The 26,890-nt window shown below is 36.6% G+C and overlaps 1 protein-coding gene across 3 annotated transcripts in view; it reads right to left on the reverse strand.

Moving 5' to 3' along the window:
* The window catches only part of dcma (decima), a 555,093-nt gene that overhangs the window by 21,101 nt on the left and 507,102 nt on the right, over positions 1-26,890 (reverse strand). For all 3 annotated transcript variants that reach the window (XM_069815896.1, XM_069815897.1, XM_069815895.1), the window contains one exon: positions 11,050-11,186. In XM_069815896.1, coding sequence (XP_069671997.1) covers positions 11,050-11,186 — 137 coding nt within the window. The remainder of the gene's footprint in view (positions 1-11,049; positions 11,187-26,890) is intronic.

The following is a 26,890-nucleotide window of genomic DNA, read 5'->3' on the forward strand; positions in this document are numbered from 1 at the left end:
GACGTCATCATAATAATAATTTATGTAACTAGTGTATAATCTTGATAATTATGGCACGAGTGGATGTTTAGCGTGTGAGCGTAAGCTCACACGCTAATTTTCACAAGTGTTTATAATGAAAATTACACACGTGTTACATACAACGTTTTATGCTATCTCAACATTAAAATATGTAAAAAAACTATTATACATTAATTTACAAAATGTAATGGTATGACGTAGCAGAAACATGAGTACTGGCTATGACGTAATATATTGCATGGTTGCTAAGTAACTGTTTATAAGACAATGTTATTTTGTTGTTGTGTTGAAGCTTTTTCTTACAGATACGTCGAATAAAATTGTGTTGTGAAGGCGGTAATGACGTCATGGAATACTAGTTGCTAGGTAACCTTCTCTGGCACTGGTGTCAGAATTAGACCAATATTGTGCACGATTTGTAGCGACATAACAAGCGTGTTTTAACGCTAGGATTGCATAAAAGTAATTATTTTTTTATAATTGAAGAGTTTTGACGTAAAATATGATTACCCAGAATAACTAAAGATTTATAATAGAATAATTATGTCACTTTACGCAAACACTTGAATTATCTATACAGTGTGTAAACTAAGTGTGCGCAAGTTTTCTATAAACATTTTTGAATTTATCTGGTGCAACTGATGCCTTCCCGAAGAGTGGATGTGAATTCCAGGTATCTCAGGCTAAAAGTCATCAAGTGAAGGTATTGATTATGTATATGGAATTTAAAAGAGTTTAAGTATCAACGAGGCTTACCAGGTTTACATAAAATGTTGTCACGCTTCTAATGGTTATTATTTTTACCCACGCAAAGTATAGACAAAACGCGAAGGAGAACTTAATCTCGGTTAAGTGTATGTAAACATCCGGAACAGTATGCACCCGAGAATTCGTTGGAAGACGTTGAAGCACAGTATGTACTGTACGTCAACAGCATTGTAGCTTACTTTATTATATTCTATCCGCATTATATATACGTATGTATTATAATAATAATAATAATAATAATAATAATAATAATAATAATAATAATAATAATAATAATAATAATGTACGTCTTTATTTACACTGCAAGTGGGAAAAAATCCGGTGAGGTGAGTCCCACACTGTAGAGAGAGTGGATTTAACTAATTAGGCCCTTCGGACTTCACCGAAATTCACCACAGCAGTGAAAGACCTGCCCGTGGGCGGAAAACTATGAATGAATGAATTATACATATTCAAATTCTAAAGGGTTCTACAATTTTAAGGCTAGCAAGCTACATGTTTTATAAAATATGGTTAATTGAATATAGTATCGTCCACACCTGTGGAGTAACGGTTAGCGCGTCTGGCCGCGAAACCAGGTGGGCCACCTGGTCGGGGAACGTTACCTGGTTGAGGTTTTTTTCCGGGGTTTTTCCCTCAACCCAATATGAGCAAATGCTGGGTAACTTTCGGTGCTGGGCCCCGGACTCATTTCACCGGCATTATTACCTTCATCTCATTCAGACGCTAAATAACCTAAGCTGTTGATAAAGCGTCGTAAAATAACCTAAAAAAATATGGTATCGGATTTTTAATATTCTAGTAACTTTTTGAAATATATCTAAAGTAGGCTCTAAATATCCTGAAAATTATGTCTTGAGCAAGAAAATATTTTCTCAGGACAAATTAAAAAAAAAAAAAAAATACGAAAATACGGGTAGTACTGAGCAATTTTCTTAATGTATACTTATATTATATCAGAGTTATTATACACATTTTTAGATCATATATACTTAAAATTTGAGCGGAGAGATTGGTTTTGGAATTTCATGCAGTACTTATTGACAAGAATTGAAATTGCGCAACATGTATACATATTCCAAGAGGAGCATGTGTACCAAAACAAACTCTCTAGTTGAAAAATAACAATTTGGAATTTTCACCTATTTTCTTCCTTAAAAAAATTAAAAATTATAGTTTATTTAACAACGCTCGCAACTGCCGAGGTTATATCAGCGTCGCCGGTGTGCCAGAATTTTATCCCTCAAGAGTTCTTTTACATACCAATAAACCTACTGACATGAGCAGACTTAAATGCCATCGACCTGGGCAGTGATCGAGCACAGAATGCCAGCGCTATACCAACTACGCTACCCAGGCTGACTCCTTTCTTAAACGTTGAAAGATCGAAAGTTGTTGGAGACTGTGTAGATCCATGGCTTACTACTTGTAGAACTCCTCCGGAAAAAGAAATGCTACTATGACAAGAATGATTTAAAATGGAGAAATGGGTCAGTGATGACAGAAGAAAATACTCCGAAAAATAAAAATCTGCACCAATAATCCCAGTTCTCGGACTGACGGTGTTTGAAACCAGGTCTCCGTCGTGGAAAAACCAGCCTTCTAGCCGGTCAGCTGAGGTTGCACCAGGTAAGTAATAGCGCGCATAGATAACAATATCAATAACGGATTGAAAGTATTGTAATAACTTGAAGCTATATCAGTTCTTCGCTCCGGTAATATCGAGGGAATGCACAGTCGATTGTAGAGAGTATCGATTAACACGCGTGGCGCTGTACGCCACGAGCCTTGTGGATACTTACTGACTGTTCAGTTCGCCCGCATGGAGCTAATTTGTTTACTGCTGTTACAAATTATTGTTATTAACTTTTTAATTAATTCCATTTTCGTTTTGACATAATATCCTTCAGCTCGCAGTTGCTAACTCAATTTGACAAGGAAAGAGAGAGCAAGAGAGAGAGAGAGAGAGAGAGCGAAGGAAGGAAAGAATGAAACAGAGAAGTAAAATGAAGAGAGAGAAGAAATCGATGGAAGGAAGGAAAAGGTCACATTGAAATGAAAATGAAATTAAGAGGCGACGGGCAAGTGAAGCAGTCCAGGTCTGGGCCCTCAGGCTAGCTTCCGCAATGTGGCGGGTTGAAGTAATTATATTTATGCATTTTTAACATGTATTCATAATCTGAAGTAAGTTCGTCAGGCAAAAAGTGCCTGTTAAGTGTCAAAGAAAAAACTTACACAAGACACATTAGCAAATTAATTTCCACGACATTAATATATGACTAAGAAAGCTCTACAAAATGCTTTTTTTCAGCTGCTTCTAGAAAACAACGGATTTGCGAGCATATAATTTTGATTAAACGTTCCTTCGTTTGAAGGGGGAAAAACAATGGAATTAGTTATTTTTATTTAGTAAGAGTTATCAAGATCATTGTAATTGATCGATTTCGTTTTATAAATGGGAACCAAATTTTTTCATCAGATTCTGACTAAAAAAAATCATTCTCTGAAACATTTTTCATAAAACGCTATTTTTATAAAATATGAATCATTAAAAAAACTTTTCTCTGAAACATTTTTATAAAACACTTATTTGTATAAAATACGAGAGTCATTTCATAAACAATGCACTGGTTGGCAGAACTGTGAAGTGGACGACGCAACACCAATGAAAATTACGTCAGTTTCAATTGAAGGATTTAGGAAGAAGCACGTGTGTTCGTTTCGTCCACAGCATTCTCTGTGTTTAGGTAAAGAGAGCTAGAAATGAAACCTACACGTGTCTCGCGTACTGTGACGATTGAAGACCAAAGATCGAATCTTTACGTGAACCCCAGCCCTTCAGAAATCCACACTTCGACAGTGCTTTGAGTGGAATTTGTGGTGAATTTACAGTGGACTGTAATACAGTTTCTACTAGTTTTCGTGATGGTCCTGTCAGTAGCCAATATTGCATTGTCCAGGCGTTTCTGCTTAGTATTAGTAGTAGTTTAGTATTTATTTATTTATTTAACCTGGTAGAGATAAGGCCGTCAGGCCTTCTCTGCCCCTCTACCAGGAGATTCCAACTATAATATGAAGAATAAAATTACAATTAGCATTAAATTTACAATTACAATTACAAATAAAATTACAATTAGTATTAAATTTACAATTACAATTACAAATACAATTAGTATTAAATTTACAATTACAATTACAGTAAAATCAAAGTACGAAAAGATTACCTGACTAATGAAAGCTAGATAATTTATCATAGATAAACAAAGAATATTTTATATTTACTGAATTACAAATTAAACCTAGAATAACAAAATTTTATAGTGATGAAATTACTGGATATTGAAATATTTTGTGATAGACTGAGGAAACTATTTACAAGAAATCAATTACTGACCAAGTGCCTAGTAAGTTTGGGTTTGAATTCAATTTTATTTCGACAGTCCCTGATGCTAGCAGGTAGCGAATTCCAGAGTCTTGGCAGGGCTATTGTGAAAGAGGATGAGAATGAGGAGGTGCGATGGAATGGTATTGTTAGTATCGTTTCATGACGAGAGCGTGTGTTCAGATTATGGTGGGAAGAAAGGTAAGTGAAGCGAGACGACAGGTACGAAGGAATAGAAGAGTTCAAGATTTCGAAGAGAAAGAGAAGTGAATGTAAATTTCTTTTCTTATCTAGTTTAAGCCAACCTATTGCTTCCAGGGATGGGGTAATATGATCATATTTACGAACATTGCTTAGAAAATGTACACACAAATTATGAGCACGTTGCTTATGTTCGGCAGTAAAGCAGTGAGGGCCCCATCGCGCAGAAATTTTTCTCTTATTCAAATTCTTTGTCAAAATACGGAATACTGAATTTGGTGAAATCCCCGTAGCTTCTGAAAGTTCCTCACACGCCGCTCGACGATCTTCTTGAAGAGCATCCGCCACAAGTTTCACACTTTGTTCATATGTTGATGTTTTCGGCCTTCCTGGTCTTGCATCATCGTCTAAGCTGGCACAAAACGAGTAGTCCAACGGGTCCACTGTAAATTCACCACAAACTCCGCTTCGTTGTGAATTTCTCTGAGGTTTTACCACATAAAGATTCGATCTTCAATTGTCACAGTACCCAAGACACGTGTAGACTCCCTTTCTAGCTCTCGTTATCTAAACACAGAGTAGATTATGGTCGAAACGCACACACGTGCTTCTTCCTCAATCTTTCAACTGCAACTGAAGTAATTTTAATTGGTGTTGCGTCATCCACTTCACAGTTCTACCAACCTGTGCATTATTTTTCAAATGATCCTCGTATTTAACAACATTGAAAAGCATTAGTCCACGATAATCTTTGAAATATATTTATTTTGTTTACACTTCACATGAACATAAACATTTCTTTCAACGATTAATAGTTTCACAACCGTTGCAGGACTAAATTATAAGTTAGTGCTTTTCAAAATAAGTCGACAAGAGGATGTATCTGAAACAAAACTATCATTAGGTAAATTATAGTTTGTTGCTTAAGTGATGTGTAACGAAATGTCAGCTACTATTCCACCTGTCATTTAACTCCGTATTTCGAGAAAACTGACGTCGACAACTATAGTCACTTAAACAAATTAGCTACCGGTAGCGCGTTTTCCTGCTGTTGTACATTTTGTAGCGAGGAAGGCGTGACATAATATCTTGTGCAGTCATTGCTTGCAACAAAGGCAGAAATTCAGTAGAATCACTTTCAATATTTATGTTACGTGTAGACTATATGTGACCAGACTACCACGTGAATTGAATTCTTAAATATTTCGTGTCTTAAATTTCGAAGTTTGTTTACCTGTGTTTGTTGGCTGACTTGTACTCATGAGAGAATGCCATTGGTCAATTGTACACAAATAACAACAGAATGCGTAATATCGACTTTACATATCGTTATTGACATACCTATCGATATGCATAGCCGTTTCTGTTCTCGGTTTATTGTGAATAAAAAAATCTTACGTTCACTTTCTTCGCTTCTCTTTCTCGTTCTGGTTCTCGTTCCTAGTTTATTGTGAACCGGCCTTTAGTTCGGTAGGTTCTAATTGTATTACCCACGTATAGCATCAATATCGATATAAATCGATCGAATACATAGATTCAGCGTAATACCACATTCTAGTATATACAGTCACGAAGCTTGAGTTATCAGGGTGCTAGGAATAATAGACTGTGCCGGTACTATTTCGCATTGTCTGTAATGAGGCGATGTTAGCGATCCTAGTGGTTAGCAACTATCTATGGATGCCCAAGAATATGTAACAAATTTATATTGTAACTTTTATACAAAACAAGAATGTAACTTTTATTCAAAACTACAATAATTCCTTTCTACAATTCACTTTAAACGCTCCCGTCAACAATGGGATTTCCACTCCACACAGTAACACAGTATTCGTTATTGCACTCCACAGACGACAACGACAATTTACTTGAATTATTGAGAACAACAATGAACTGTTAATCTTAACTAATGTTCACAAAGCACTATTTACAAATCAGAACTGTCAGTTCACAGTTCGTGTGCCTTGGCTAATTGTTCTAGCTCAGTCACTCGAGTTCACAGTATCTCGAACCCCAGACCTTCAGAGACAGTCCACTGAACTTCGAACTCAGGTCCCCCAATTGCGGTCCACTGCACTCAAACTCAGGACTTCCGGCTCCCACAGTTACGGACACAACTCAAGTCGAACTCCGGTCTCGAAGCTGACTTCACTGCTACACAAGACTGGCTGGCTTGCTGTCCAACGATTACAACAACTACTCAAGTTCACTCGCGTGTCGTATTTTATAACCAAACCATAGTTACGAGAAAGTACGATGCTAGAAATTTCCACGGATGTCCAGAAGATGGCACCTCCCGAATTCTCTGGATTTCTTCCCTCTCTGCCGCGGTCGCTCTCTCTCCTCTCCTCTCTACGCCACAGCACATGCCCCAGGAAGCAGATGCGCGCGCAACTTCCGCGCCGAACCACGGCCGACTTTGCCCTCCTTCTGCCAGTCATGAGATCGTTTCCTGGCTGTCACAATATTTAAATATCCTAATCTTGTCAATTCTAATAGTTCTAGTATTACATTTAAAAAAGTTATGTATGGATTTTATAAAAATTGAAAAATTGTAAATTTAAATTTATATATTCTAATTGCATAGTAGACATAAAACAAATTGTATTGTATACTTATTAATTTCAATTCAGGAATCCGCCCCTGAGCACGAGTTCTACTCTTTCAGGGGCGAGCCAATGTTTTTCTGTATATATTACAGTAGAACATTTATTATCCGTGATAATGAAGGAGGTGGAGTGAACGGTTAATCGAAAAAATCGGATAATCCGTACCATAAAAGGTTTTCATAAATCAAGTGCATAATACAGTTTCATAATTTCATTCGTGATCTTCTGTTTTAATATGCCAGATAGTACATCAGAAGTTCACTAATTTAAGTCTGATTTTGAACGACAAAACTCCTTATGAAGGCTATCTGTAAAAACATAGGAATAGTACAGGTCTCAAGTTATAGATTTATATACTTTATACACTTTATATTTGTTTTTTTATTAAATCATGCACAGTGTTGTAATTCATATTTCGTATTCTGATGCGAGATGAACCACAATTTCTCTTTTTCCAAACCACTCAATTACTTCCACTTTTTTGTAGCACAACACGTTTTCTTTTGACATCTGTAGAAGACATTTTGCATAGAAGTTAGACAGTATGGTCCCTTGAAGAGTAGACCATATGTAATAGTAAAGATTTGTAAAGAAAACACTCGTAGAAAAAATTCTTACTAATATAATGGTGTACAGTACTTCATATTTTTTCTACATAAAAAAAAAAGCGAAAGAGAAAGACAGTCAGATAATCCATCAATCGGTTAATAGAGTGACGGAAAATCGGGGTTCTACTGTATATTTTATGTTACAATTATTAGCAAATAAATAAATAAATAAATAAATAAATAAATAAATAAATAAATAAATAAATAAATAAACAAATAAATAAATAAATATTTACTACGTATCGAGCTTCGTGACTGTATATAGGCCTATTAGACTGTGGTAATACTATTCTATGCAAGATAAAGTGTGATACTTGACCGTAACGACGTAATTTGAGCGCTGGTATGGAGTAAAGTGTGCCTTAAATGGAAGTGTATAGCATGCGACAACAACTTCGCGAAATTTACGCGACGCTACTTGCGTCAAGTGAAGCGCTGGCCTTAGGAAACCATTAAATTCAGTTGAAGTTCTTGCAACTCTACGTTATTACTCGACCTGTAATTCTTAAAGAACCAATGGATATGTTGTTGCAACTCAGAATGGGACTGAAACGGAACCAGTGATTGAGATGGATGACATGAAGACTGGACGGATAAATTGGAAAATATAGCAGCAGTGGAACTCAGACTGGGGCAGGGACAAGCAGCAGAAACAGATACGGTAGAAAGACAACAGAAACAGATTAGGACAGAAGCGGAGCTGAAACTGACTGAGACCTCCTGGGACTGGCACAGGCAGTTCGCGAAGGGTAAGCGTCATATTTTAGTGAAAGGCATACCATGTTGTTGAGTTTGAAGATTAGATTCAAACACACCTGGTTAACGATCAGCAATTAAGCAGAAACAAGATCAAATAGTAGTCGACATACTTCATTATACGTCTTATGTTTTTCAAAACATTTTAGTTCCTCTGGTCCACACCTGTGGAGTAACGGTCAGCGCGACTGGCCGCGAAATGGTTTGGGCCCCGGACTCATTTCACCGGCATTATCACCTTCCACCTTGTTGTCAGCTCATCTTCCTAGCATAAGAAATACATACTTTTCTGGGATTCGTCCCCCTCATCCCTTATAAAATAGCCATGCCTACATTGTGTGCAAGTGAGAGCGTAACTATCCTCTTCTCTTTCTAAAATCTGGTAATTCGATTACAATAGGAGCCAGTCTTCTGTTTCGACCGCTGTAGTTTTGCAGTTGCAGTTTCTGTACTGAGTTTGTACAGGGACATCATTTTATTTTTACTAACATTTTTAATATTAACCTGGCTATACCTTTAGAGAATCGGAAACACCGTTCGCTACCTCCTTCCACGACTGTAGTTCGATGATACCGGCGTAAAACACAAACAAATCGCTTTACTAGGTATAGGTACTTCATCCATTTACGTAAACTAGGAAATATCGCGATTTTGAGTTCGATAGTTTTCATTAGGTTTTTGTTTAAACAAAATGCAGTATTAAGAATAAGTGTTTTTACTCACGAACTGAGCTATCCATGCGAACGTATTCATTATGCAATGTATATTATACTGTCTACAGCACATTAGCGTACAATTTAGAGAATGAAGTTCAATTGAAAAATAATCATAATATGGATATTTAAACACATTTTTGAAAATGGTGGCCGTTCATTTCGATACAGGGTTCAGTTCTTTTGTGCATATTATCGCAATATACACTATTGCATCTAATTCCAATTGCCAGTTTCGTCCTTCGTACTAGTAACTCATGTTGAAATAATTCTGTACCTACTCTATAAAAGAGTACATTACGTACTGTAAATTCAATCTTCACTTCTGCCCGACCCGCACAGATAAAATTACTCAGACATGCTATGTACTGTCCGTCCAAGTGGTTATGCCGCAGGATCATATAAAGGGGGGTAATCACGTAACAGTTAATGACTTAACGAGGCCCTTTTATTTAAGTTATTTTAAACAGTTGTATAATATTACGTAAACGTCCAATTCCTAACAGAAATTAATGTTTTCAGAAAAGAGCTAAGACAGCCCTGCTTTTACAGAGGGGCGTGCAGAAGCAGGTGGGGGAAATCGGGATGCGACGTAGGCAAACGGACAGTTCCTGTGCGAAAATATGATTCAATATTGAAAGTTCTTTCGTCACTAGAAAACGCGAACATATTTCTGGAACGTACTATACTCAATAACTCAGTGCCGTTTACTATATGCGGCCTTGATTCTGTCTGGAGAACAGTTGAAACTTCATTAGTAGAAGGGGTGGGAGTGACGTACATTCAAAAACTCATGTACAATAAAAATTGAAGTAAAAATAAAATGATGTCCCTGTATATGAAGGTTGTGTGTTTAGTTTGATAAAAAATACCGTCTCACTTCCCTCACTGCCTTCTACTATACTGTTTTCGCTGTAAGAAAAATCCTAATGTAAACATAAGCACGTGGCTGTCATACACATGATTGGCTCCCAGTCGAAACACTCACATGACGCAGGAAAATATAGTTCGTATTTGGAAACCACAATCTTGTATTATTTGAAAATAAAACATTGAATTCTAGTTGTTAAATAAGATGAAACATTTAACTTCACTCAAATGTAAAACGCTATGTAAAAGCTACTTTTATATTTTCTTATATACTATGAACGCGGATCAATACCAACAGTAATACCGAGGTAGTCTGTTCTTGTAATTTGTAACAAGCTGGCGTCACTTGAGCTCGTTGTTGTTCACTTAAGCACGTGGTACTGAAGTATGGCTTTTGCATCCTCAACCGTCCATTGTGAAGACATAAGACTTAAAAATAATTTAATTACAGTAATTACAAAGTAAATGTTTCCCAAGCAAACGAATGCATAGTAGCGAGGTAAGACCTACTTGACGAGTAATGGGAAATGTTTAACATGGAACAGATTGTACAACAGTAGGCGGGAACACGTACTGAGAATCTATGGCGCCAAACAGCGGCCATTGAAACCTCACTTCAGTCACGTGCTATTATTTACATTAGGATTTTTCTTACAGCGAAAAGATTATATATTATCTTTCAGAACATACATTTGGGCAAAATTTCATAATCCTCAATATGACAATAACCCTGATATAACTACAGTATACAATTTTCTTAGTCCCAAAAACTGCTGTATCGAGGTTCGACTGTCTTGAACTGTAGTCTCGGAGGAAACATAATTGTAGGCAGACCGAAAACAAGGTGGCAAAACTCGTTGACATGAGGATGGAAGAGACTATTAGCCTAATCCCTAAGAAAGAAGAAGAAGACTAAGACTCACCATCTAGTGATATAATAAGTTGCTTATTGGTCTGTTTTCTTGTAAAACAGCATGAGACTGAAACTGAGACGAACTGACAAACTGACGCACGAAAAAGGAAAGAACAGTCAAAGGAGTTATCCAAGTATCCAGTGACGCTTTCGGCCGATGATGTGAAGTGAGTGTGTAATGGCGCTGACCCGCATTTCTTGAGCTTACCGTAGTAGCTGGCCATGTCCATTGGGATGACCTGAACGAGACGGTGGCACTTGGCGAGCTCTCTCAGGAAGAGTTGCGCGATGAAGAAGAGCAGCACGAAGTGGGGGTTGTCCGCCGGGATGCCCTCCGCCACCGCGCTGCGAACACAACAGTAACATTATGTGGAGGAGGAGATGAGTAATATATATATATATATATATATATATATATATATATATATATATATATATATATATATAGAGAGAGAGAGAGAGAGAGAGAGAGAAACTGGTAAAGAAACATTTTAGGAGGAAATAAGGAATATATGAATATGAAGTTATTACACTAATAAAGTGAAGCACAAAAATGAAGACCGAGTGGTAAAACAATAGATTCGCATTCAGATTTCGAGTTCATATCCAAATGGTGGTTTTTAGCTTTTCACAAAATCAGGTCCGCAATCCCTCAATCTCTTCGCGACAAAGGGTATACCACCTATGAAGAAATCCATGGTCTATCGGAAACAGGAAGCTGTCGGCGGGTTGATATATTAACCTTTAACAGCACAACAGGCTATAATATAGGGGTGACTGTTGTACCTTTAGCATAGTGTACCTTTGAACATTTTTTGTTTTTTTAATTTTTGCTGTTACCTAGAGGACTCAATCTGAAGTAGATTGTACAGAAAGCCACTAAGTAGCTCTGGTCGTAGTTTCGGTTTGATTTATTGCAAAGTGTGAGTTCTGTGGACAAAATTTTTTTTAGTACCAAAAGTAAACATTTCGTTCATTGATAAATGTTTTCTAACACAAAACCAGATTGTATTTGTTACTATCCATCAAGTACAGTGTGTTCCCTATCATCTGGTGAGTAATAACATATTTTAATTTCCAAGATTTATTCCAATCTCTAGTTTTGGGAGCCATATTTGTTTAAACGTGCACCCTCTTGTACCTTTGAACACAAAACTTATTGTACCATGAAATATGTTCCAAGGTACACGATACTATCGGTTTTTGTTTTTCTTTTATTTTAATATCATGTCACGAAGTAAGTCTGGAGTAAGAGATCCCGAATTGATCCGGATGCCTTGAAGAAAGCTGTTGAAGCAGCTATTGGTCTTCCAGGAAATAAAATCTCAATCAGAAAAGCCTGCTCTGGTTTATGATGGTAAATACATTTTAAATAAGATTGTCAGTTTTTACAGCTATATTCCCATCTATATTCCATGCGTTTCAACTTACAAGAGGGTATGTTCCAAGGTACATGAACCTGTTGTACCTTGGAACACATTACATGTCCCTTTATTTTATTTTTTCCATCCTTAATAGATCAGTAAAACAGGAAAATACACACAGGAAGTTGTGAAGAAATCTTGAATAATTATTTCAAGCATTTTTTCATTTTAAAAATTTAAATTCCCAAAATTAAAAAAATAAATAAATAAAATGTGAATAGCGTTTAAAGGTACAACATTCTCCCCTAATAGATCCTACTATCCGCTTTGAATTGAATACAACTCAGCCGGAAGATATCAACAATGAGAAGAATCAAATTTATGATCCAACTGTTCCTTATTATTTACATATGTATAAGTTAGAAACCATGAAATTATTGGATTGTTAGTGGGTACTAGGGGCACGATTACAAAAAAAAAATAATAATTTCTTCAAAGAGTGCAATCTTGAATCCTCTTTAGCCAAGACTGTTTCTTTTATAGCTCTAAAATATTCAATATACAGTATCTTCTGAGAAATCACGTATATAAAGTAAAGTAATAATACAATAATAATTATATTTCTCACGGAAAATTTTTTGTAAAATTTTACGTATTTACTAATACTTGTATATTTGGTATACTTCATTCTTCAGAGCAACCCCTATTTTAGGAGTTTAAATTAATTAGGGATCCCTGGGCTATAACTCCGGATACATGCTGGTAGATGGAAACACGTTGAACTACAGGCATTTGCGGACTGACCAGTGGATGGTGAAAAATCGGGTGCATGTATAATTCCCGGCGGTATGGTCTGGCAGTTGAAACAAATATAAACAAACCTAAAATATGACAATGAAGTTAAATAAATGAGGAAGTAAATGCATAATGAGTAAATGAATAAATAAATAAATAATGAATTTTTTTTTTTATACATCCGGCCAGAGGCCATTTTCCGAAATATTTCTGTTTTTCAGGTTTTCAGTTTTCTGTTTCTGTTTACTAACTAACACTAACACAACACCCATGCCCGAGGCGGGACTCGAACCCACAACCCTTCGGACCAAGCCGTAGAGTCATTGCGTGCCTCTACGGCTTGCGCCACCCGGGTCGGCTGAATGAATCACAGCTATTCAATAAATAAATAAATAGAACGAGAAAACCAAAAAAGAAAAAAAATCAAAATAAATACAAGTATTTAACAGAAAACAGCAAAGAAGAAACTAATATATAGGAATAAAATAAAGGAAAAGTAAGGAAAGATAGAAATACAAGTAAGGCGCGACGGAGAATGGGAAGAGAGGTAGGTAAAGAGAGGGGGAAAGAAGTAAGAAAAATAAAATGAAACAAGACAGAAAATGGTGGTAGATTGTGTAGCTGTAAGCGACGCAATTACAGGGGAGTAATCGTGGCGGAGTTGTTTAGAGTGGTGCAGGTGGTGCGTGTTCAGTAAGTGGCGGGTGGCATAGTCTGAATCGATAGCGCACCGCACAAATAAGATTATGGCAAGAGCATACTCGCAGTTTCGAGTGGCACGCCGCTAGAGCGACAGGAAGGTGTCACGTGTTCAACTGCACATGTTCCACAAATCCCCCCTGTTAACAGCTCTGAACCAACTGACAGCGGCTCACCGAAGGTATCTGCGGCAGATCTTGTGAGATTTGTGGTGGAATTAGAAGCCGTGATGCTTGTTAGTTCGGGATATTTTACAATTATTAATTCTACTTACAAATCACTTAGATTTATAATTTGAAATTCGAAATGATATCACGCAGTCTTCTTTTTTATTTTACTTTATAAACAATTAGAAGCAATTTAGCTATAGTAATTTTATTTTCAACCTTTGCTTATCTTAATGTTATTAGCTTACATTAACGTTTTCGATACTTTCATTGTATCATCCTCAGATGTTAGGATGTTATGTCAACAAGTGTGATGAAAACCTAGCCTCGTGTCGTGTTGTGGGTTGTTCAAATACATAGAACCTATCATGAATTCCTAGTCTTGTTAGAGTTGATCATTATTGTGAATTAACCTAATTCAGTGTCTCTAGTTACTTGTTAAGATTCTGTTAAATTCACTATAAAAGCCCGTGTTGGACTGTGTAAAATTATGTAAGAGCAATAATATAACATATAAATATAAAACAAATGAAGTATATACTATAAAACACTATAAAACACTATAGAACACTTTGAACACATGTATGGTTGGCCGTGTTAGCTAGTTGTTATGTCGCTGAATTGGGCTGCTTCTTCTGATCTTGGTTAAAATCACTGTCGTAAATGATGCACTTTTTGTTCACTGATTTATCTGTAGGTTTGATACTATGTGTTACTGGAGTCTTTGTGAGTTTTTCACTAGTCTCAGCCAAGCATCAAGCAAGAACAGTTCGACAACAGCTAAAATTATACGCACGGCTGTACTAGGTTCACGGACTCAACAGAAAACCATCTTGTACCACATACGTCTAATTACCGATACATAGTAACTGTATCAATGATTTTCACACTAGTCAGTAGGTTTTCATCACACATGTTGACATAACATCCTAACATCTGAAGATGTTACAGTAAAAGTATCGAAAAAGGTTAATGTAAACTAATAACATTAAGATAAGCAAAGGTGGAAAATAAAATTACTATAGCTAAATAATATAAGCTTATCGGTACTACCACAAAATGAAACTTAGAAGCAAGTCCACATATGCTGCATTAATTTGGAATTCTCGATCCAGGAACAGCGTTTATTCAATTGAGTTGATACAGAACAAATTCCTTAGATTCATACGTTCTATGATTGCAGATGCACTTCGATCCAAAAATCTAGACGTTCACGAGGAAGTTCATTGTATTGCTGATGGTGGGAGCAATCGTAGGATCGATATCGTAGCTATAAATAAGAATAAACGGACAGCCGAAATAATTGATTCTACAATTAGATTTGAAATCTCAGCCACTTAACCACCTGAAGTGAACGAAGAGAAAAAGAAAATCTACGATCCCACGATTCAGTACCTATCAGCGAAATACAACATTGAAAAAAAATCACAGTTACCGGTCTCTTCTTCGGAGCGAGAGGCACCATTCCGAAAGCCTTTGTAAAGTGGAGGGAAAAATACAAGCTGACGAGAGACCTTCAAGATGCCATCGTCACCACCATTATAAAATTTTCTGTAGTGATATTTCGTCAGCATCTTTATGGTGTACATTCAATTTAAATTATACTTGGTTCCATTTTTTTTCTTATGTCTTAATCACTTTTGTCTGAAACCTGTTTACATCATTTTTCATTTTAAATTTTATTGTGAGCTATTTGTGTCGCAGGGCATACCCAAAATATTGGGTCAGACCAATAAATTAAATTAAAATATCCAAAGCACCTTGTTCAAATGTCCACTCCAGTTCCAATTATATTACTGAGATCAATTTTTGGTTCGCATGCGCTTAGGGTGACCAGATCAAAAGGTTCAAAAGCAGGACATTTTGAAAGGAAAAGCAGAACATTTTGAAAAAAAGCTTGACAACACATTAAATTCCTTTCCATTCACTGAGAAAAATAAAAACAAAAGACAAACACAGTACCAAAGCTATCCATTGTTATTAATCTTACAATTTCATTGTTCATACTTCTATGAAGAGGAAATGTACTTCAGTAGCTTTGGGAATTTCAATAAATAGGTGTGAAATTCTTTACATGTAAAATGATTCAAATTATTGTACTGTTACAATACCCTTTACTGCTTCTACTAATAGTCTGTTCCTTTCATCTGACTATGGGGGTGTTGATTAGTGAAAATACCCTTTCAACATTGGCATTATGTGCAATTATTGAAACAAAGAACTTACATATAGGCTATACAGCAAAGTTTGGAAACACTTAACATTCACAACCTGCTCAAAAAATGTACTCCACTGAAAATCTATTGTTTCCAAGAAAAATGCTTCATCTTGCTTCAAAACAAATTCTTTTAGAGCAAAGAATTCATAAAATGTATATTTTCATATAACGACAAAAACAGATTTTATCTTATATACTGTATTTAAATATTTGGTACATTATGTTGTTGAAAGGTAGAAAGCCGAACATTTTGGGTGCTATTCATACACATTTCGCAGCACGCGCTACAAGCGTACTAAACTAGCCCCGGCTATCCACTGGTTACTAGTACAGAATTCAAATCATATCCTATCGCTAACACTGGTTTATGAATACGAAAAACGTTGATCATCCACCAGAAGCCCGCGCTAAAAATGTCTATGAATACGGCCCTTTGGCTTTATCGTAAAAAGCCGGCCGGACGCCCACAAAATACTAAAAAAACAGGACATGTCTGGCGAAATCTGGACGTCTGGTCACCCTACATGCGCTGAATGGCAGAAGAACCACTTACTCGATGACATTTCTAAGAAAACTATTACCAAATAATATTGATTCCGCTGAAATACTCTAATTCCATTTTATATCCCTCCAGTTACTTCTAATAGTACATTATGCAACGAGCCTATAATGAAGGTAATTAAGAAGTGAGTATGGATATTTATGAAACGAGCGCAAGCGAGTTTCATAATTTTCATACGAGCTTCTTAATTACCATTATAGGCGAGTTTCATACGACTTTTTATGCTCGACCATATTTCTAACTTGATATTATTAATTTTATTGTAGCTGACCTGGAGCAATGTCCCGTATGTTGTGAGATGTGCGCAGACGCGAAAGTATTGATTTTTTCCGAGGAACAGATGTGCACATTGACCTTGATAGGCCATAAGAACCTACAGAGATAACATTGAAATAAAATTGGACATTGAAAAACGAGATGACAAATTGAATTTATTTTAATATTATTTACAATTAACGCTAATTATTATAGTAACAGAACATAACCTTTTCGCTAATTCTCTTTCGATTGCATATCCGAGAATAATCGATACTTGCGGTTTTATAACGGTAGAAAGCTGATCTGTCATTGGCTGAACAGTTGTAACCTGAGTCGTCATTGGCTGAAAGACCTGACCTTTAATGAGTAGGTGTACTTTAATGACATGCATTAAAGTTCTGCTACCAGGTGTATAATTAGTACATTTCGGCATGGTCGAGCATAAAAGATATTTGTTGCTTAATAACTCAAGATCGAGAAACTTATTTCATATGAACTCACCATTAATTTTATTAAAATATTGAGCAACTTTAATACATTGACTGAAAAAAAGTGTTCTATTTTCCAGTACAGAAAAGTTATTTTGAAGCCAAGTTTAAATAAAGTTATCTATGTAATTCATGTCATAGACATCCAATTTTATTTTTTCCTAGAGTAGCTCAATTCTTTTCTTGTTTTGGTTCAGATAGAAATTTGATCTCCTACCATTTGTTATCTAGCCTATTTATTAAATTTCTGATTTTTGTCAATACTGATTCATTATAGGCCACATCTCTCTTTTACGTTTTCATTTTATTTAATTTCTGTTATTAATGACTTGCATATTCCTATTTTATAGGGTAAGTCATTAGCAAATAGTACATTATACAACGAGCCAATAATGGTAGTAATTAAGACGCGAGGATGTTTATGAAACGAGCGCAAGCGAGTTTCATAATTTTCATACGAGCGTCTTAATTACCATTATAGGCAGGTTTCATACGACTTTTTATGCTCGACCATATTTCTAACTTGAAATTATTCATAACTGTTCATGTTATTGTTATGTGAGTGAGTGCAATAGCCTACATAATAAATTGTGAGATGTGCGCAGACGCGAAAGTATTGATTTTTTTCCGGTAAATGAATGTCGACGACCTTGATATAATCTAGAGAGTAAGGTAAACATTAGTCTTGATATAACCTTGAAATTGAATTCGACATTGAAAAACGAGATGACAAATTGAATTTATTTGAATATTATTTACAATTAACGCTAATTATTATAGTAACAGAACAGTATTGGATTTCCAGCCTCCATGACGTTTCGATACTTGTCTTTCGATTGCATATCCGAGAATAATCGAAAACCTGAACTTTAATGAATAGGTGTACTTTAATGACATGCATTAAAGGACTGCTACCAGGTGTATAATTACTACATTTCGGCATTGTCGAGCATAAAATCAATTAGGCCTATAAGTTAAACTGTTTATAATTATGTGAAGAAGAGGCTTTCATGGGCGTCTAGGCTGTGTAGGTACTTTCCTGTATGTCATAATAAATGAATAAATTTTGATTTTCAGTCCTGTACTGCTTTGGCTTCATAATTCCGCTGATGTTACATTGGTGCAAGTTGGCGTCTTTATAGAGTCGTAAATAATGATTAAAAACTTCTTGTGCGTGCTCCTGGATAGAAAGAAACATACACTCTAGAGTTTTTCAACCTTTTACAACATATGGAACACTGAAGTTGTAATTTAAACCCCTGCGGCAAATTCATGTGATATAAACCAGTGGTTCCTAACTAAGCGGGAATGTTTTCATAAAAACAAGTAAAACACGATATTTTTAAGCTGGTCCATAGCGACACTTGTGAAGGACAAGATCGTATACATCATACCTGCACAAACAGCGCTCAACGAGCGCGCGCGCTCCTTCAGAGCGGGAGAGTCGTTTTTACCGCTCGCCGAAACGGAGAGGAAGATACGACAGAATGACATAGACTTGCTATAGGTAGAGGAGAGGGGAAACGACCACTGAGCTATCTAGTGGAGTGCAGTGTATATTCTCAGTAACTGTTTCACTTTGCTTACCTGCTGCTACAGTACAGTAAGGAGGAATCTAAAAGACGGAAAAGTGATCATCAGGCAAATTCTTTCAATGTTGCATGGGAAAATGCTAATTTTTTCATAGCTGCTGGAGTAAATACTCAGTGCTTTATCTGCCACAACATTTTGAAAGGTAGAAAGAAGCATAACATAATGCGTCATTACGAGTCCAGACATAAAGATACTTACGATTGTTTTGTTGCTCAAGATCACAGTGAAAAGGTTCAGGAATTGAAAGCTGCATTATTACCTGAGGTAGTTACAGTCAGTATTTATTTTTTATGAATTTGAAATGCATTGTCTTATCAGAGGTACTTTCTTAATTACTTCTATGCCCGAGGTTGCGGGTTCGATTCCGGGCCAGGTCGATTACATTTAAGTGTACTTAAATGCGACAGGCTCATTTCAGTACATTTACTGGCATGTAAAAGAACTCTTGCGGGACAAAATTCCGGCACACGAACGACGCTGATATAACCTCGGCAGTTGCGAGCGTCATGAAATAAAACATAAAACATAACATTTAACGATTTACAGCTCGAACTTATTGATATTCATTGTGACCGAAGGGCTAAAGATCGTTTGAATAATACTACTAGCCTGGTTGAGTTTTACAAGACTAAACCTTAGCAATAATATCCACGACTTCACAGGCTGGCTGTGAAAATGATTGCTATGTTTGGCTCAACATTTATATTTGTGAGCAACTGTTATAATCAACTTTAATAAGGCAGGCATCGAACATCTGTAACTGATGTTTCATTACGATCAGTAGGCTACTGTTCCTTTCAGCTGCCAACAGCATAAAACTTCGTTTTGATGTACTGATAAATAAAAATATAACAAAATGATATTGTATATTTAAGTAGCTATAGAATTTCTATTACTTCTGTAAAATAATTTTTTTATTAATTAATAATAGTCCAAGATAGATTTGCAAAGATTGAACGGGAATTAATTTCATGAACACTCTTACTAGTACTTTCTTTTGTGTACATTTTGTACGAGATCACTCCTCCTTTCAGTCCACCCTTATACAGAGCACAGTCAATAGCTGCCTCTGCTCATGAGCTGTGAGCCGGCTCGGAGAGCGCAAACCTTGTGCAGGCCTGCTCTAGAGTTTTTCAACCTTTTACAACATATAGAACACTAAAGTTGTAATTTAAAATCCTGCGGCAAATTCATGTGATATAAACCAGTGGTTCCTAACTAAGCGGGAATGTTTTCATAAAAACAAGTAAAACACGATATTTTTAAGATGGTCCATAGCGACACTTGTGAAGGACAAGATCGTATACGTGATCCGAGTAGGCCTACTTCGATTTCTTCTGCAGCTTAATTTCATTACTACTTTTTTTTCTCTCTTCGCCATCTATCTCGTGTCTGAATATCCTCTGAACTTTAACGTGCAGAAGTGTCATTGCGTCGTTTTCATCCAGGCCTGCTGAATAAACCGGTAGTTCAAATAAAGGTATTAATAAATAATATTTCCGCTTGAAGTCGATCCAGTTCCCAGCGTCATAGCCTGTAGTGCGCTGACTGTCCTTTTCTCTCGTCAGTGCAAATATTATCCAATGCGCCTAACGTTTCAATTTTACACTTTATATTTTCGCAATATTCGAAGTACTGAGAGAGCTGTGTTATGCTGAAAAGTATTCATAGAGATACACTTTCTGAGAATCCGTGATCCCAAAAAAAGATCTTTTTGTAACTTTTTGCATGACGCTTTCTATCTCACTAGTATTTTTTTTCCTGAACCGTTTTACGACTTTTGTTCATATACAGAGTGGAATATTAATAGTAACTTTATGCTCGACCATTTCTGTCGACTATATTCATGTTTTTATTGAATATCACTGGCTTCTGTCTGATTGTCAATTTATATTAAATGTGTATTTTTCTCTCTTTTTCTCTTTCTTCTTTATTCTTGCTCTTGTGTTGTATTTATTGGTTTAAATTAAGTTACTTACTGTATTTAGTAAACAGTCCTTTTATGTTATATTATTGGCTAAGACCACACCGTGCACGAGCCTGGCTCTTACGGTAGTGGCTAGAAGCATTTTTGTTTTATAAATGTAATTTGTACTCACTAGCTAGCTAGTTAAATAAATAAAAAAAAAAAATAAAAGTTACTGTTCATCCACAGAAGATGATGTTATGCGTGTGGTGGGATTAAAAAGGCGCCGTGTACTACGAATTGCTTTTAAGAAATGTAACTATAACTGCTGACATTTATTTCCAACAAATCAGACGTTTTGCGACCGTAATTGAAGAAAAACGACAGGGAAGACTGCATCAAGTGCTGCTGCAACACTATAATGCACGCTTCGTTACGAGGTGATTCAACATCCACATATTCTCCGATCTTAGATTTCCACCTTTTTTGTTATCTATCCAGTAATCTTCAAGGGAACTCCTTTGATAACGTAGATGCTTTACAAACTTGGCTTGACGACTTCTTTAACTCGAAACCAGCAGATTTCTTCAGACGCGGAATCTAAAAACTACCCAGCATTGGCAGGGAGTCGTATATATAAAATAGGAGAATAGTATATTACTATTATTTGTCTTCTACAGTCCGTTCCATATAATCCTTAACAATTTTAATGACTTATAATAATTAATTTCAGGGAGTTATTCTTTGGGATACTTCAAACAAAAAAGAATAATACAATTTTACTCGTTTTTGCTTCCTTTCAGAGATAAAAATTGTTTTATATAAAACATTTCATAGCGTGTTTTGGGAAAGCCATTAAATTAATTCCGAATATGCTCAGTCAATTTAATAGAGCAGTATATTTTGATAATAAATGACTGAAAGAATTTTATGCTCGACCATGCCGAAATGTAGTAATTATACACCTGGTAGCAGTCCTTTAATGCATGTCAATAAAGTACACCTACTCATTAAAGTACAGGTGTTCAGCCAATGACAACTCAGGTTACAGGTGTTCAGCCAATGACAAGTCAGCTTTGTACCGTTATAAAACCGCAAGTATCGATTATTCTCGGATATGCAATCGAAAGAGAATTAGCGAAAAGTCACGGAGGCTGGAAATCCAATACTGTCGCAGAAGGTTATGTTCTGTTACTATAATAATTAGCGTTAATTGTAAATAATATTCAAATAAATTCAATTTGTCATCTCGTTTTTCAATGTCGAATTCAATAATCAAGGTTATATCAAGTTTAACGGAATTACATCAAGGTCAATGACATTATTGTTCCTCGGAAAAAATCAATACTTTCGCGTCTGCGCACATCTCACAATTCACGACCTAGAACAAGGTCACTTCCGATCTTGTCAGATACAAATAAAATGTATACATCTGAATAATTTCAAGTTAGAAATATGGTTGAGCATAAAAAGTCGTATGAAACTTGCCTATAATGGTAATTAAGACGCTCGTATGAATATTATGAAACTCGCTTGCGCTCGTTTCATAAATATCCATACTTACGTCTTAATTACTATCATTATAGGCTCGTTGCATAATGTAGGCTACTATTATAATTTTCAGTTTTACATTAAAACGTTGTGTACAAAATTGATTGAAGTAAGTCAGGTAATATTGTGTCAGGGTCTTACTAGTAAATATTATTGGGTCAGGAGCTGAAAATTATTATTCATCATGATTTTCCTCAGTGAAAGGCAAAGAATAAAAATTCTAGCGATGATTGGTTACGGGGACAAAATGAGGAATAAAGAAGTTTTTCTTTAATGACAGGTCCTTTAATAACATTGTTTTAAATTCTTAATGGATTTCCATGCACTATCGGATCTCAAGGTTCCTGACAACACCATAATATTTCTGATACTTTGTGTTATTGGTTGACAGAAACTTCTTCGCACAAATTCGGAAAAGTTGATATCTTTGTAATAAGTGAAAGATGCTTAAAAAGTCCACCGCTGTGGTCTCGTGGTAGCGTCTTCGCTCCCGAACCCAGCGGGCCGGGGTTGGATTTTTTTATTTTAGTGGGCTATTTTACGACGCTGTATCAACATCTCAGGTTATTTAGCGTCTGAATGAAGTGAAGGTGATAATGCCGGTGAAATGAGTCCGGGGTCCAGCAGCGATAGTTACCTAGCATTAGCTCATATTAGGTTGAGGGAAAATCCCGAAAAAACCTCAACCAGGTAAGCTGTCCCGACCGGGATTCGAACCCGGGCCACCTGGTTTCGCGGCCAGACGCGCCAGCCGTTACTCAACAGGTGTGGACCCGGGGTTCGATTCCCCGCTTGACACGAGTTGCCTGGGTGAGGTTTTTCCGGTGTTTTTCCTTCACTCCTATGGATAAATATCATGTTTATCAAGCGTATGAACCCCCACTCATTCCCGCCACTTCCTTTCCTCCCTCATTATCCTTTCCTCATCATTCTGGTTGTCTTACTTGGTTTTCGATCGCTACCGTGGAGGCCCTCCGAAGCCGCTGACTTTCTCGACCGGTTTCCGTGGATATGTCAAGCTATGGTACCTGATGGCCAGTAGTGGAACCCACTTCCCTCCCGACGGGAGAGGGAGCTTACACCTCAGACCGTTTGAGGAGGGATGTGGGGGCTGTTGGCGTGGTATGATACACGGATTTGGAAGGATGGGGTCGTGAGGATGTTAGCGGTTAGTTCGGTTCGGTGTAGGCGGGGTACGCAACTCATCCCAGGGGAGCACAATATACCTCAGGTCGCGGTGCTTGGGATGTTCCCCTCCCGCCCCATAGAGAGAAAAAAAAAGAAGCTAAAAATTGATTTCAAGATATTCTCTTCAATATAATGTTTCTGGAGTCCATGGTATCAACAAAGTTATTTTGGTCGTGCCTTAGTTATGTCTGTGTCAATATGGTACAGCGATTAACTCTAAACTATTAGACAGATTTTGTTTCTATTCAGTTATTTAGGAGTAAACTAAATCGATAATGAAGCACATTATTGTTTTTTTCTCGAAGTAATTACGCATCCATTTTAAAACAGTAAATGACCATTTATTCATATAAAATCGGACAGCTTTCTAGCATTTTTTTGTATTAGTGGAATAAACTACCAAATGAAAACTGTTTGCAAATTCAGGAACTACTAGCGATGGGGAAGTATAGTCGGACCATCGGATCTATGCCCCTTCAGCGCTGTCGTCGTTCTTGGAAAAGTTAACGCCTGTATTCACTCCATTCCACCAGCTTTCCTCCCAACACGTCAAACAGCAGACCACGAACCTTGCCGAATAGGGATGTTGCCAAACTTCCGTCAAACGGTGTCATAAATAACTAGTCCTCCATGCTACAATATCATTTCTTTCAATCAAAATACATCTTGTATTTCTACATTTTTTAAACCTAAATCCCACATCTCGAATTACTTTCCGTAGCGTTTCTCTCCAACCTTGGAAATTATTGCTTCTGTCGCAACCTTCAGTAATTTCTTCAATGTCGGAACTTCTATCTGCACGGTATAAAATTCTTGTATCTTTCTTCTTAAAATACATCGGTTCATATCATCTACAAGAATTAAATGTTCCCTTGGTCTGTTATTCCTGGTGATTCTAGCTTTTCATCTGCACAGACTCCCTTTCTTCTGATTTTCTTTATTAGGAGCTCTGATCTGCCTATATAAATTAAATAACATGTATTAGTATTAGTTAAGTAAGTAATTTTAATACGTAATCAATTGAAATAAAATAAGCCTCACCTGTGATCGCAGCTGTCCTTTCGTTGCCTGATTTATAGGAAACAGATATTGATATTATTTCTCTTCATCGGATGCTATTGCTTAATAATATTTTTTTCACCACTCCGTGCTACAGTAGTCATGTTGAGTTGACAACACTGGACTGCAAGTGCAAATAAACTGTCCCGCAAGAAGGCTCAAAATTGTGAGTAGTGGGGGAAAGAAAGAGAGATGGATAGAAAAGAGAGAAATAGGAATGCAGGGAGAGAAATGAATTACCGAGGCTGAGAAGAAATTAGGGTTCAGTTCGCATATCTTACGGGGGCACAGATCCGATGGTCCGACAATATGTATCATTCAATAACTTCGTTTAAAGGAGATCATCCCTTCGCTTGGAAGATGGATGCCAGAAGAAGAACCTACAACCTATACTTAGGAACGAGAAACCAGGTCTCCACATGTACGCGGCGCCCCCCCCCTTCATCCGGACAACGGGCACGGTATCAAGGTCACTCTTTAGGACCTTATGAGGACCAGTATTTAATATGAATACTCCCCTTCATACAGACCTCAACCGGATTGGACCACGTAGGACCAATCAGATGCCAGAAGGAGAAACTACGACCTATCACAGCAAGTACTCCCCCCTCATCGAGACTACTATATATATATATATATATATATATATATATATATACCGGTATATATATATATATATATATATATATATATATATATATATATATATATATATAAGTACTGGCAGACTATTTCCATGTGATCACTTGATCAAATCTCAGTCCCCCTCGCGTATGTGGTACCTAAGAGGTTACGTCCAATTTCGGCTTCCCCTTCAAAATTTTCTAGAGTTCCTTCAGTGGAGCAGCGTAACCCGGAGTGAGACTAGAGACCAACAGGCTTGGAGCTCACATATTTAGTTTTGTACAGCCCCCAACCCCTTGCAAGGACGCGTTTTGCGTACCTTTTAAAATTTTTCCTCCCAATTCTCTTTCGATTTTTCGACTATTTCCTTATCCAACAACTACTCTGAAGATGGCCACAACACAGCAGTCGAAACGTCAGCCAATAACACCAAGACAACGCGGTAGAAGCCCTGAAGCTTATCCACACACCAGATATTGATATTGTTTCTCTTCATCGGATGCTATTACTTGCTTAATAATATTTCTTTCACCACTCCATGCTACACTGGACTGCAAGTGCAAATAAACTGTCCCGCAAGAAGGCTCAAAATTGTGAGTAGTGGGGGAGAGAAATGGAGAGAGAAAAGAGAGAGATAGGAATGCAGGGAGAGAAATGAATTACCGAGGCTGATAAGGAATTAGGGTTCAGTTCGCATATCTTACGATGGCACAAATCCGATGGTCCGACAATATGTATCATTCAATAACTTCGTTTAAAGGAGATCATCCCTTCGCTTGAAGGAGGTACGGATCCCCCGGGTTTGAGTCGGACTCATTAGGATGTGGATATTAGGATCGGATATCGCACATCCAGAGCGGCGAAGGCGCTTTCTGTATTGATTATTATGCTGTGTGTTACACGCACAAACTGGAGCCGGCCGACCGGCAGCGGGTCGGAAGAGCTTCGTATCTCAGCTTCCACTTGAAAGAGTAGTTGTCATTCACCAGGGTTATCGCGCTCTGCTCTGCTCGGCTCTGGAGGAGGACAGGTGGTCGTCGGGCCGTCGTCCACCCTGAGCTTAAGGACTGTAACAATGTTTGAAGCTCTTCAAGTCCAGATTCTTGGAGTTTTATATAGCTGGTGTCTAGGTCACAACCGTTTTCATCCCAGTTCGCCAATTCAAAATCATGTCATCGTTGAACTAACGCTAATGTAGTCTAAAAGTGTCAAGTTCGTAAACAAATACAGGTACGGAAGTGAAGGGCTGATAGCGAGATAAAAATTAGAAAAACACAAATAAATAAATAAATAAATAAATACTTAAATAAATTAATGATTGAACGAATAAATAAATAAATACTTAAATAAATTAATGATTGAACGAATAAATGAATACTTAAATAAATTAATGATTGAACGAATAAATAAATAAATAGCTAGATAAATAAATAAATAAATAAATAAATACTTAAATAAATGATTGAACGAATAACTAAATAAATAGCTAGATAAATAAATAAATACTTAAATAAATTAATGATTGAACGAATAAATAAATAAATAAATAAATAAATAAATAAATAAATAAATAAATA

This window comes from Periplaneta americana, chromosome 17 (genome assembly GCF_040183065.1).
Source record: "Periplaneta americana isolate PAMFEO1 chromosome 17, P.americana_PAMFEO1_priV1, whole genome shotgun sequence".
Classification (NCBI taxonomy): Eukaryota; Metazoa; Arthropoda; class Insecta; order Blattodea; family Blattidae; genus Periplaneta; species Periplaneta americana.